Raw genomic sequence first — 13,346 nt, 5'->3', positions numbered from 1 at the left:
GACATGAATAAACTTGTAGATGGGCATATAATTGGCAAATGATATTCAACACAGATAAATGTGAGGTATTATATTTTGGTCACTTATTACTTGGAGGGTGTGAGTCTGGGTGGGGTAGAGGAACAAAGGGATCTCAGAATACAAATACACCAATCACTAAATGTTGCGACACCGGTTAACAAGGCCATAACAAAAGCTAACCAAGCACCAGGGTTTATTTCTACAGGGATAGAATTAAAAAGTAGGGAGGTCATCTTGGCCTTTATTGCAAAGGGGATGGAGTATAAAAGTAGGGAAGTCTTGCTACAGCTATACAGGTATTGGTGAGGCCACACCTGGAATACTGCGTGCAGTTTTGGTTTCCATATTTACGAAAGGATATACTTGCTTTGGAGGCAGATCAGAGAAGGTTCATGAGGTTGATTCCAGGGATGAGGGGTGACTTATGAGGAAAGGTTGAGTAGGTTGAGCCTCGACTCCCTCTACACTGTCCCATCACACACTCCCAGGGCAGGTACAGCATGGGTTAGTTACAGAGTAAAGCTCCCTCTGCACTGTCCCATCAAACACTCCCAGGGCAGGTACAGCATGGGTTAGTTACAGAGTAAAGCTCCCTCTGCACTGTCCCATCAAACACTCCCAGGGCAGGTACAGCACGGGTTAGTTACAGAGTAAAGCTCCCTCTGCACTGTCCCATCAAACACTACCAGGGCAGGTACAGCACGGGATTAGATACAGAGTAAAGCTCCCTCTGCACTGTCCCATCAAACACTCCCAGGGCAGGTACAGCACGGGGTAGATATATAGGCTGAGTCGTTGATAGTGTCACAGGCCTCACACACTAATCTTAAACACCTGTGAAATTATAAACACTACAGAGCCAGTGGCCCTGGAGCCAGAATGAATCGAGTCAAGTCACCGTGCGATCTCTAATAATTTATTTTACAGATTCTCCTGCCAGATACATACAAGGTTAATTAAAATGCAGCCTTTCCTATCTCAGTCATGAAACGTCTTCTGTTCTCCATTGAACAAAATTGAGCTGCATCTATCCCAGATGTCTATTGTGCTGTGACTGGTCTCCATTCTCCAGAGAAAAGATTGAACATGGTACAGTCCAAGGAGGTAACCAGCCCCAGAACTCTGTCAGAAAACCAGGACCTCATCCCAGGACTGGCTCAGGCTCCTTCAATAACCAGAGCCTCAGGGTCCTTCAATAATCAGGGCCTCAGGGTCCTTCAATAACCAGGGCCTCAGGGTCCTTCAATAACCAGGGCCTCAGGGTCCTTCAATAACCAGGGCATCGGGCTCCGTCAATAACCAGGGCCTCGGGCCCTGTCAATAACCAGGGCCTCGGGGTCCTTCAATAACCAGGGCCTCGGGCTCCGTCAATAACCAGGGCATCGGGCTCCTTCAATAACCAGAGCCTCGGGCTCCGTCAATAACCAGGGCCTCGGGCCCTGTCAATAACCAGGGCCCCAGGGTCCTTCAATAACCAGGGCCTCAGGCTCCGTCAATAAGCAGGGCCTCAGGGTCCTTCAATAACCAGGGCCTCGGGCTCCGTCAATAACCAGGGCCTCGGGCTCCGTCAATAACCAGGGCCTCGGGCCCCGTCAATAACCAGGGCCTCAGGGTCCTTCAATAATCAGGGCCTCAGGGTCCTTCAATAACCAGGGCATCGGGCTCCTTCAATAACCAGGGCCTCGGGCTCCGTCAATAACCAGGGCCTCGGGCCCCGTCAATAACCAGGGCCTCAGGGTCCTTCAATAATCAGGGCCTCAGGGTCCTTCAATAACCAGGGCATCGGGCTCCTTCAATAACCAGGGCCTCGGGCTCCGTCAATAACCAGGGTCTCGGGCTCCGTCAATAACCAGGGCCTCGGGCTCCGTCAATAACCAGGGCCTCGGGCTCCGTCAATAACCAGGGCCTCGGGCTCCGTCAATAACCAGGGCCTCGGGGTCCTTCAATAAGCAGGGCCTCGGGGTCCTTCAATAACCAGGGCCTCAGGGTCCTTCAATAATCAGGGCCTCAGGGTCCTTCAATAAGCAGGGCCTCAGGGTCCTTCAATAAGCAGGGCCTCAGGGTCCTTCAATAAGCAGGGCCTCAGGGTCCTTCAATAAGTAGGGCCTCAGGGTCCTTCAATAACCAGGGCCTCAGGGTCCTTCAATAACCAGGGCCTCAGGGTCCTTCAATAACCAGGGCCTCAGGGTCCTTCAATAACCAGGGCCTCGGGCCCCGTCAATAACCAGGGCCTCGGGCCCCGTCAATAACCAGGGCCTCGGGCCCCGTCAATAACCACGGCCTCGGGCCCCGTCAATAACCAGGGAACCTGAATGAAAGTCATGATTCTGAGAGTCCCTACCTGAAACATTTATTAATTATAAATACTGCTCAGTTCATTCTAGAAGCTTCTATACTGCTCGCTCAGGCAACTGGTTAGACAGAACAAATAACCAAGGGGACTCAAGTAAAGCAAACCAGCCCCCGTGATTAACAAACTCAAGTGCTTAACTGTAGTGTATCTGTCTAATCCTTCATTCAAAAGATAAAATAAGCGGAGGGAGGGGGAAAAAAATAAGAAGAGAAATCAGCAAGTGATGGCGAGAGTGGGAAGGGTTGAGGGTTGCACAGTGCCGGGGACCATGGGAAGCGATTGTCAGGAGTCCACAAGCACTGCATAGTTGGCAGGGTACAGGCCGGCTTGTCCACTGTCCAGTTGACCCTTACACCAGCCCTGTTCATCCTCTTCACCGATCTTCATTAACTCTTCACCTGTGGGACAAGACGAGAGAAGAGATGGTAACTAGGCTTCGGTCCCCTGGTGGCCCAGCAACCCAGGAGGTCAAACCCCACCGCGACCAGATGGCAAAGTGAACTCAATGAACCCAGTGATTTGTGAGCTGACAAGCAAGTGTAAATGATCATGAAAAGTGCCAGAGGATGGTGAAAAGCTGGCACACTCCATGGTTTACTGCTAATGCAACCAGACCCTCACCTCCCCATCGAACCATGGTACGGTGAACCACTGATGATCCGAACAGAATCCTCCCCCGCCCCCCGCGAGAGACTGCAATTGTTTTATCGAGCTAGCACTCCTGTGCTGTCGCTGACAGTGCAGTCAGCGGGAACAGATTTATAGGGACAGCGTGTGATGTATTTGTTTCCCTGAGGGAAGGTGGTGACCCGGGAAATCCACCAATTCTAACTGCTGCTGAATGAGGCCATTCAGAGTTCAATTGCGCTGGGTCGTGGCAGATTTTATGCTCGCGATATGCAAATAATTGAGAGCAGAAACTTGAGAGGGATAAAAAAAAACACTTGTCAAAACTGCCGATTGCACCCAAAGCGAAAACTCTCCCTCAACACGGCCAATCGATGCGCAGCAACTCAACACGTCCAATCAATACGCAGCAGTGATCAGCCAAGCCAATAGGACGTTGAGCTACAATAGCAGTATAATACAAGTCAGGAAGTCCCGGTCCAACTGTACAGGGCTCTGGTAGGATTGGTCATTGAATACCGGCTCCGGATCAGGTCTCAGACACGAGAGATATTCAACCACTGGAGGCGGTGCAGGGATGAGCCAGGAGGCTGGGGAAAGACTTGGGGCTGGAAAGATATCTGAGAGGTGATGTTATAGAGGGATCAGAAATATGACTTTAAATGAAGCTTTGGGAGTAGGACAAGTGGACAGTGGTTCAAACAAGTGAGGGCTAAATGTAGAACTGATATCAGGAAATTCTTCCTCACAGAGTGTGAGCAACCCTTGGAATTGACTCCTGGGTCATCGACTGGAGGCAATGTGTTGGAATCTTTGAAGAAGCAATCGGGATTGGATTAGAGAGCTCCTGTCAGAAAGCAACACCATCACAGGTCTGATGGGACAAATGCCCTTCTCCTGTGCTGTAGTGCAGGGATTGTATCCTTGCCTAGCTTTGGGCCCAAGTCAGCTGCTTGTACACAGGTGACTCACAACGTTCTTTGTGTCTCAACAAAGTGAAGGGCTTTCAAAATGTCAATAATTAATGCTTGCAAATCAAAGAGGCACCAAACAGGGAACAAATGGAGAGGTCCCAGTCGACATTTCAGAAGATCCCAGAATGGCCAATCAGACAGCAGGGAGTCCAGTTCAAACAGGTGGGGGAGTGGGCCATTGCAGAGTGTCTGCTGGGTTTGGCTGCACTGAGGTGCATTCAGGAAGGATAGAATAAAAGGAAAAGGAGGGGTAGCATTGCTGGTTAAAGAGGAGATTAATGCAATAGTTAGGAAGGACATTAGCTTGGATGATGTGGAATCTATATGGGTAGAGCTGCAGAACATCAAAGGGCAAAAAACGTTAGTGGGAGTTGTGTACAGACCTCCAAACAGTAGTAGTGATGTTGGTGAGGGCATCAAACAGGAAATTAGGGGTGCATGCAATAAAGGTGCAGCAGTTATAATGGGTGACTTTAATATGCATATAGATTGGGCTAACCAAACTGGAAGCAATACAGTGGAGGAGGATTTCCTGGAGTGCATAAGGGATGGTTTTCTAGACCAATATGTCGAGGAACCAACTAGGGGTAGGCCATCTTAGACTGGGTGTTGTGTAATGAGAGAGGATTAATTAGCAATCTCGTTGTGCGAGGCCCCTTGGGGAAGAGTGACCATAATATGGTGGAATTCTACATTAGGATGGAGAATGAAACAGTTAATTCAGAGACCATGGTCCAGAACTTAAAGAAGGGTAACTTTGAAGGTATGAGGCATGAATTGGCTAAGATAGATTGGCTAATGATACTTAAGGGGTTGACTGTGGATGGGCAATGGCAGACATTTAGAGACCGCATGGATGAACGACAACAATTGTACATCCCTGTCTGGCGTAAAAATAAAAAAGGGAAGGTGGCTCAACCGTGGCTATCAAGGGAAATCAGAGATAGTATTAAAGCCAAGGAAGTGGCATACAAATTGGCCAGAAAAAGCAGCGAACCCGGGGACTGGGAGAAATTTAGAACTCGGCAGAGGAGGACAAAGGGTTTGATTAGGACAGGGAAAAGAGAGTACGAGAGGAAGCTTGCAGGGAACATTAAGACGGACTGCAAAAGCTTCGATAGATATGTAAAGAGAAAAAGGTTAGTAAAGACAAACGTAGGTCCCCTGCAGTCAGAATCAGGGGAAGTCATAACAGGGAACAAAGAAATGGCAGACCAATTGAACAAGTACTTTGGTTCGGTATTCACTAAGGAGGACACAAACAACCTTCCGGATAGAAAAGGGGTCAGAGGGTCTAATAAGAAGGAGGAACAGAGGGAAATCCTTATTAGTCGGGAAATTGTGTTGGGGAAATTGATGGGATTGAAGGCCGATAAATCCCCAGGGCCTGATGGTCCGCATCCCAGAGTACTTAAGGAGGTGGCCTTGGAAATAGTGGATGCATTGACAGTCATTTTCCAACATTCCATAGACTCTGGATCAGTTCCTATGGAGTGGAGGGTAGCCAATGTAACCCCACTTTTTAAAAAAGGAGGGAGAGAAAACAGGGAATTATAGACCTGTCAGCCTGACATCGGTAGTGGGTAAAATGATGGAATCAATTATTAAGGATGTCATAGCAGCGCATTTGGAAAGAGGTGACATGATAGGTCCAAGTCAGCATGGATTTGTGAAAGGGAAATCATGCTTGACAAATCTTTTGGAATTTTTTGAGGATGTTTCCAGTAGAGTGGACAAGGGAGAACCAGTTGATGTGGTGTATTTGGACTTTCAGAAGGCTTTCGACAAGGTCCCACACAGCAGATTAATGTGCAAAGTTAAAGCACATGGGATTGGGGGTAGTGTGCTGGCGTGGATTGAGAACTGGTTGGCAGACAGGAAGCAAAGAGTAGGAGTAAATGGATACTTTTCAGAATGGCAGGCAGTAACTAGTGGGGTACCGCAAGGTTCTGTGCTGGGGCCCCAGCTGTTTACATTGTACATTAATGATTTAGACGAGGGGATTAAATGTAGTATCTCCAAATTTGTGGATGACACTAAGTTGGGTGGCAGTGTGAGCTGCGAGGAGGATGCTATGAGGCTGCAGAGTGACTTGGATAGGTTAGGTGAGTGGGCAAATGCATGGCAGATGCAGTATAATGTGGATAAATGTGAGGTTATCCACTTTGGTGGTAAAAACAGAGAGACAGATTATTATCTGAAAGGTGACAGATTAGGAAAAGGGGAGGTGCAATGAGACCTGGGTGTCATGGTACATCAGTCATTGAAGGTTGGCATGCAGGTACAGCAGGCGGTTAAGAAAGCAAATGGCATGTTGGCCTTGATAGCGAGGGGATTTGAGTACAGGGGCAGGGAGGTATTGCTACAGTTGTACAGGGCCTTGGTGAGGCCACACCTGGAGTATTGTGTACAGTTTTGGTCTCCTAACTTGAGGAAAGACATTCTTGCTATTGAGGGAGTGCAGCGAAGGTTCACCAGACTGATTCCCGGGATGGCGGGACTGACATATCAAGAAAGACTGGATCACTGGGCTTGTATTTACTGGAGTTCAGAAGAATGAGAGGGGATCTCATAGAAACGTTTAAAATTCTGATGGGATTGGACAGGTTAGATGCAGGAAGAATGTTCCCAATGTTGGGGAAGTCCAGAACCAGGGGTCACAGTCTAAGGATAAGGGGTAAGCCATTTAGGACCGAGATGAGGAGAAACTTCTTCACCCAGAGAGTGGTGAACCTGTGGAATTCTCTACCACAGAAAGTTGTTGAGGCCAATTCACTAAATATATTCAAAAAGGAGTTAGATGTAGTCCTTACTACTAGGGGGATCAAGGGGTATGGTGAGAAAGCAGGAATGGGGTACTGAAGTTGCATGTTCAGCCATGAACTCATTGAATGGCGGTGCAGGCTCGAAGGGCCGAATGGCCTACTCCTGCACCTATTTTCTATGTTTCTATATTCAGCCTGAGAGCCAGTGGAAGAAGGAACGACAGCACAAGGCACAGACACGAGCACCGCCATGGGCACCGGCAGCGACTCCAGACACGGACATCGCCAGTGAGCCCAGACACGGGCACTGCCAGTGAGCCCAGACACAGGCACTGCCAATGAGCCCAGACACGGACACTGCCAGTGAGCCCAGACACGGGCATCGCCAGTGAGCCCAGACACGGACATCGCCAGTGAGCCCAGACATGGACATCGCCAGTGAGCCCAGACACGGACACTGCCAGTGAGCCCAGACACGGGCACCACTAGGGACCAGCGACTCCCCGAGGTACTGCCAGGGACACCGGGCACAGGCATCGCCAGGGACCAGCGGCACCATCAGCGGGTGGAGAAAGATGTTACATGCGAGACACAGGCACTACTGGTATATCGATGCCCCTCTGTAGCAGTGTGTGTGTCTCACTGTTTTGAGCACGGAGACACATGCACTACTAGAGAGAGACATTGATATACACAAGCAATGCTTGGCACGTGGGGTTAGACTGGGTGGGATATTACAGGGTATGGGGAGAGTGGGATTAGAATGGGTGGGATATTACAGGGTGTGGGGAGTGAGAGGAGAGTGGGATTAGAATGGGGGGGCTATTACAGGGTGCGGGGAGTGGGGTTAGACTGGGGAGGGATATTACAGGGTGTGGGGAGTGAGGGGAGAGTGGGATTAGAATGGGGGGATATTACAGGGTGCAGGGAGTGAGGGGAGAGTGGGATTAGAATGGGGGGGGGGGGAGAATACAGGGTGTGGGGAGTGAGGGATTAGATTGTGTGGCTCCTGTGGAGAGAATCTCTGGCACACAGTTGATGGGCCCAATGGCCTGTTTCTCTGCAAGGGCAGTGCAGGCCTGGTCAGGTGGCTCTGTGCTGTGTGGATTTTCCATTATTTTGGACGGCTATCTGCGGCTGCGTGTTTTGGTGGTGAGCGTGTGTAGCTGTGGGAGATGGATTGCAAGGCTAACACTACAGGAACATGCAGAGCAGCTGCAGCCATACATGCAGCACTGCGCAACAAGACCAATGTGTGTTAGTGTGTCAATACCTGCAGAAAAGCTTAGCTCGTCAGCCTCCTGCCCCGCGTAATCATACAGCGCTCGCACCCTGACTGCTGCTACCTTCCCATCATCCTCAGAGCCCAGCGCAGACACACACTTCCTGGGGCTGTCGTCCTCAGACCAGTCAGATGAGTAATCTTTAAATTCACTGTGGGACAAGAGACAGATTAGTGGGAGGGGGGTGACGGAGAGAGAGAGAGGGAGGCAGAGAGAGCGAGAGGGAGAGAGAAAAAGAGAGAGAGAGGGAGAGAAAGAGAGGGGGAGACAGTGAGAGAGAGGAGACAGAGAAAAAGATAGGGAGGTAGAGAGAGAGTGAGACAGAGAGGCGGAGGGGGAGAGAGGATGAGAGAAAGGTAAGGGGAGGGAGAGAGAGGACGACAGAGAGAGAGGGATGGAGCGATAGGTGGCCGTGGGGGGTACGGGGGGGGTGGGGGAGGGGTGTGTGGGGGGACGGGGGAAGGGAGAGTGGGGGGTATGGGGGGGGTGGGGGAGGGTGGAGGGTATGGGGGACGTAGGGGGAGGGGGGTGTGGGAGGGGACGTGGGAGGGTGGGGGAATGGGGGTGGGGGAATGGGGGTGGGGAGCGATGTTCACCTCCGGGCTGTAACGGGGGTGGTCAGTCACCCAGTGCACTGGTGGCTCTGTAACCGTGAGATATGGGTCTCACACTGCCTCCTGCAGACCCCCCCCCCCGCCCCCCACAGACTATATTTTGCCACCGATTACCGTATTGTGTATCAGCAGCAGTTTTGTAACAGAGAAAAATTCGGGGGGGGTGCAGACTAAATGCAGTGTCGTAAATGTCGAGGGGGACAGGTACGGGAGGGGCAGGGGGTACGGGAGGGGCAGCAATGGTCCCAGAGAGACAGCACATGGAGACAGGCTCCTGTGACAGGCTGGGAGCAGAGGGCGGGGGTACAGACCCCCGAGATAGTTTCTTGGTGAAGCTGGCTATCACTGGGAGTGGAGTGAGGGGGCTAGAGAGAGACCACCCAGGGGAGCGAGGGAAGAAGATTTACGAAAGGACATACTTGCTTTGGAGGCAGTTCAGAGAAGGTTAACTCGGTTGATTCCGAGGATTCGGGGGTTGACTTATGAGGAAAGATCGAGTAGGTTGGGCCTCCACTCATTGGAATTCAGAAGAATGAGAGGTGATCTTATCGAAATATATAAGGTTATGAGGGGGCTTGACAAGGTGGATGCAGAGAGGAAGTTTCCACTGATGGGGGAGACTAAAACTAGAGGGTACGATCTTGGAATAAGGGGCCGCCCATTTAAAACTGAGATGAGGAGGGATTTCTGTAAATCTGTGGAATCCATTGCCTGAGAGAGCTGTGGAGGCTGGGTCATTGAATATATTTAAGGCGGAGATAGACAGATTTTTGAGCGATAAGGGAGTAAAGGGTTATGGGGAGCGGACAGGGAAGTGGAGCGGAGTCCATGATCAGATCAACCATGATGGTATTGAATGGCAGAGTAGGCTCGAGGGGCCAGGTGGCCGACTCCTGCTCCTATGTCTTATGTTGTTATTTGGCGAGCTGAGGTGATCTCATGGTCCCCTCCAGCATTTCAGCTGTGCTGTCACCAAGTGCCAGCAGACGAAGCACTTGCAACTCACACCCGCCTGGCCAGAGTTTGGTCCCAGAGCTCCATACTGTCCCGCGGGGAGTGGGACACGGTGTCACGGGACGGGACGGAGTTTGGTCCCAGAGATCCATATTGTCCCACGGGGAGAGGGACACGGTGTCACGGGACGGGACGGGACGGAGTTTGGTCCCAGAGCTCCATACTGTCCAGCGGGGAGTGGGACACGGTGTCACGGGACGGGATGGGACGGGACGGAGTTTGGTCCCAGAGCTCCATACTGTCCAGCGGGGAGTGGGACACGGTGTCACGGGACGGGATGGGACGGGACGGAGTTTGGTCCCAGAGCTCCATAGTGTCCCGCGGGGAGTGGGACACGGTGTCACGGGACGGGACGGGACGGAGTTTGGTCCCAGAGATCCATACCTGTCCCGCAGCGGGGAGTGAGAGTGAGGCATGGTGTCACGGGACGGGATGATGTTGGTGAGAGTCACTTCCTCTCTCACTTGGCCACACTTCTCCTTGCGATGAATGGCTCGGGTGGCCTCGGGAGCCCATTCCTGTCAAAGGCAGAAAAACAAGTCAGAAGGGAGTCAGAATTCAGGGGGCAGAAATCTTAGCAGGTGGGGAAGGGGATCAGAGGGCAGGGAGCCGGGGGTCAGAGGGCGGGGGGGGTCAGAGGGCAGGGGGGTCAGGGGGCCGGGGGGGTCAAAGGGCAGGAGGCCAGCACATTGTACAAGTCATTACAATAAAATGTTTAACCGTCCAGGTGATGATGGGTTCCAATTCTCAATCACCCACAGAGATTACAGGAGAACAGCTCACCTATTGGTGCCTTGCAGCACACACTACATAAAGTGCCACATAGCTGTGGCTGGGGCGAGGCTGTGTGCAAACAGCTGCCCAACAACAAGCCAGGCTGTTTGTTCATCTCCCAACACTGGCATGGATCACCATGCCGACAGTGCCCGAGGTGTTTGTAGAACAGAACAACAACTACTTGTATTTATTGTCGTGAAACGTCCCAAGGCGCTTCACAGGAGCATTATAAATTAAAAATATTTGACACCAAGTTACATAGGAGAAATTAGGGCAGGTGACCAAAAGTTTGGTCAAAGAGGTAGGTTTTAAGGAGCCCCTTAAAAGGAGGAAGAGAGGTAGAGAGGCGGAGAGGTTTAGGGAGGGAGTTCCTGAGCTTGGGGCCCAGGCAACAGAAGGCACGGCCACCAACAGTGGAGCGATTATAATCAGGGATGCTCAAGAGGCCAGAATTAGAGGAGCGCAGACATCTCGGGGGTTTCTGGGGCTGGAGGAGATTACAGAGATTGGGAGGGGTGAGGGCCATGGAGGGATTTGTAAGAGAATTTTGAAATCAAGGTGTTGCTTAACCGGGAGCCAATGTAGGTCAGTGAGCACAGGGGGTGATGGGTGAGAGGGACTTGGCGCGAGTTAGGGCACGGGCATCGAGTTTTGGATCACCTCTGGTTTACGTCGGGTAGAATGTGGGAGACCAGCCAGGAGTGAGTTGGAGTAGTTAAGTCTAGAAGTAACAAAGGCAGGGATACAGGCTTCAGTACCATATCAGCTGATGCAAGGGCAGAGACGGGCGATGCTACGGAGGTCGGTGGTCTTAGTTATGCTGTGGGTATGTGATCGAAAGCTCATTTCAGGGTCAAAGACAGATACTAGGGAAAGGGATGGAGTCAGTGTCTAGGGAACGCAGTTTGTGGCAGGGACCAAAGACAATGGCTTTGGTCTTCCCAATATTGAATTGGAGAAAATTTCTGCTCACACAGTACTGTATGTGGGATTAGCAGTCTGACAGTTTAGAGACTGTGGAGGGGTTGAGAGAAGTGGGGGTGAGGTAGAGCTGGGTGTTATCAGTGTACATGTGGAAACTGACGCTGTGTTTCCGGATGATGTCGCCAAGGGGCAACATGTAGATGAGAAATAGGAGGGGCCAAGGACAGATCCTTGGGGGACACCTGAGGTAACGATGCAGGAGTGGGAAGAGAAGCCGTTGCAGGAGATTCTCTAGCTACGATTAGATGGATAAGAATGGAACCAGGCGAGTGCAGTCCCACCCAGCTGGACGATGGTGGAGAGGTGTTGGAGGAGGATGAAGTGGTCAACCGTGTCAAAGGCTGCAGACAGGTCGAGAAGGACGAGGAGGGATAGTTTGCCTCGGAGGTTATTTGGCCCATCCATTTGAGTCCTGGCCTTTTTGTACAGCAATCCAAACTAATCCCACTGCCCCGCTCTCTCCCCATAGCCCTGTATCAATCCTAAACTAATCCCACTGCCCCACTCTCTCCCCATAGCCCTGTATCAATCCCCAAACTAATCCCACTGCCCCACTCTCTTCCCATAGCCCGATATCAATCCCAAACTAATCCCACTGCCCCACTCTCTTCCCATAGCCCGATATCAATCCCAAACTAATCCCTTTGTCCCACTCTCTCCCCATAGCCTTGTATCAATCCCAAACAGGGAAATGTCAGAGACGTTGAATAAATATTTTGTGTCGGTCTTCACGGTAGAAGACACTAAAAACATCCCAATAGTGGTTAATCAAGGGGCTATACGAGGGGGGGAACTTAATACAATCACTATCACTAAAGAAGTAGTACTCGGTAAACTAATGGGACTAAAGGCCGTCAAGTCCCTTGGACCTGATGACCTGCATCCTAGGGTCCCAAAAGAAGTGGCTGCAGAGATTGTGGATGCATTGGTTGTAATTTACCAAAATTCCCTGGATTCTGGGGCAGTCCCAGCGGATTGGAAAACCGCAAATCTAACACCACTATTTAAAAAAGGAGGCAGACAAAAAGCAGGAAACTATAGACCAGTTAGCCTAACATCTGTCGTTGGGAAAATGTTGGAGTCCATTATTAAGGAAGCAGTAGCAGGACATTTGGAAAAGCATAATTCAATCAAACAGAGGCAACATGGTTTCATGAAAGAGAAATCATGTTTGACAAATTTGCTGGAGTTCTTTGAGGATGTAACGAACAGGGTGAATAAAGGGGAACCAGTGAATGTGGTGTATTTGGATTTCCAGAAGGCATTCGAAAAGGTGAAACATAAAAGATTACTGCACAAGATAAAAGTTCACAGGGTTGGGGGCAATATATTAGCATGGATAGAGGATTGGCTAACTAACAGAAAACAGAGAGTCGGGATAAATGGATCATTTTCAGGTTGGCACTCAGTAACTAGTGGGGTGCCACAGGGATCAGTGCTGGGGCATGAACTATTTACAATCCATATTAATGACTTGGATGAAGGGACCGAGTGTAATGTAGCCAAGTTTGCTGATGATATAAAGATGGATAGGAAAGCAAATTGTGAGGAGGACACAAAAAATCTGCGAAAGGATATAGACAGGCTCAGTGATTGGGCAGAAATTTGTCAGATGGAGTATAATGTGGGAAAATATGAGGTTATCAACTTTGGCAGAAAAAATAGAAAAGCAAATTATAATTTAAATGGAGAAAAATTGCAAAGTGTTGCAGTACAGAGAGACCTGGGGTCCTTGTACATGAAACACAAAAAGTTAGTATGCAGGTACAGCAAGTGATCAGGAAGGCAAATGGAATGTTGGCCTTTATTGCAAGGGGGATAGAGTATAAAAGCAGGGAAGTCCTGCTACAACTGTACAGGGTATTGGTGAGGCCACACCTGGAGTACTGCGTACAGTTTTGGTCTCCGTATTTAAGGAAAGATATATTTGCATT

General features: G+C 50.3%; 1 protein-coding gene across 1 annotated transcript in view; it reads right to left on the bottom strand.

Moving 5' to 3' along the window:
- Positions 1–921: 921 nt before the first annotated feature.
- Positions 922–13,346, bottom strand: part of LOC139257513 (protein kinase C and casein kinase II substrate protein 3-like) — a 32,577-nt gene continuing 20,152 nt past the window's right edge. Inside the window, exons 5-7 of the mRNA XM_070874511.1 lie at positions 10,036–10,169; positions 8,014–8,174; positions 922–2,772 (exon numbers count right to left, since the gene is read on the bottom strand). Of these exons, the coding sequence (XP_070730612.1) occupies positions 2,657–2,772; positions 8,014–8,174; positions 10,036–10,169 (411 nt within the window). The 3' untranslated portion in view covers positions 922–2,656. The remainder of the gene's footprint in view (positions 2,773–8,013; positions 8,175–10,035; positions 10,170–13,346) is intronic.

Source organism: Pristiophorus japonicus, unplaced genomic scaffold (genome assembly GCF_044704955.1).
Source record: "Pristiophorus japonicus isolate sPriJap1 unplaced genomic scaffold, sPriJap1.hap1 HAP1_SCAFFOLD_857, whole genome shotgun sequence".
In the NCBI taxonomy this organism is placed as follows: domain Eukaryota; kingdom Metazoa; phylum Chordata; class Chondrichthyes; family Pristiophoridae; genus Pristiophorus; species Pristiophorus japonicus.
This window is presented reverse-complemented; position numbering and strand designations above follow the sequence as displayed.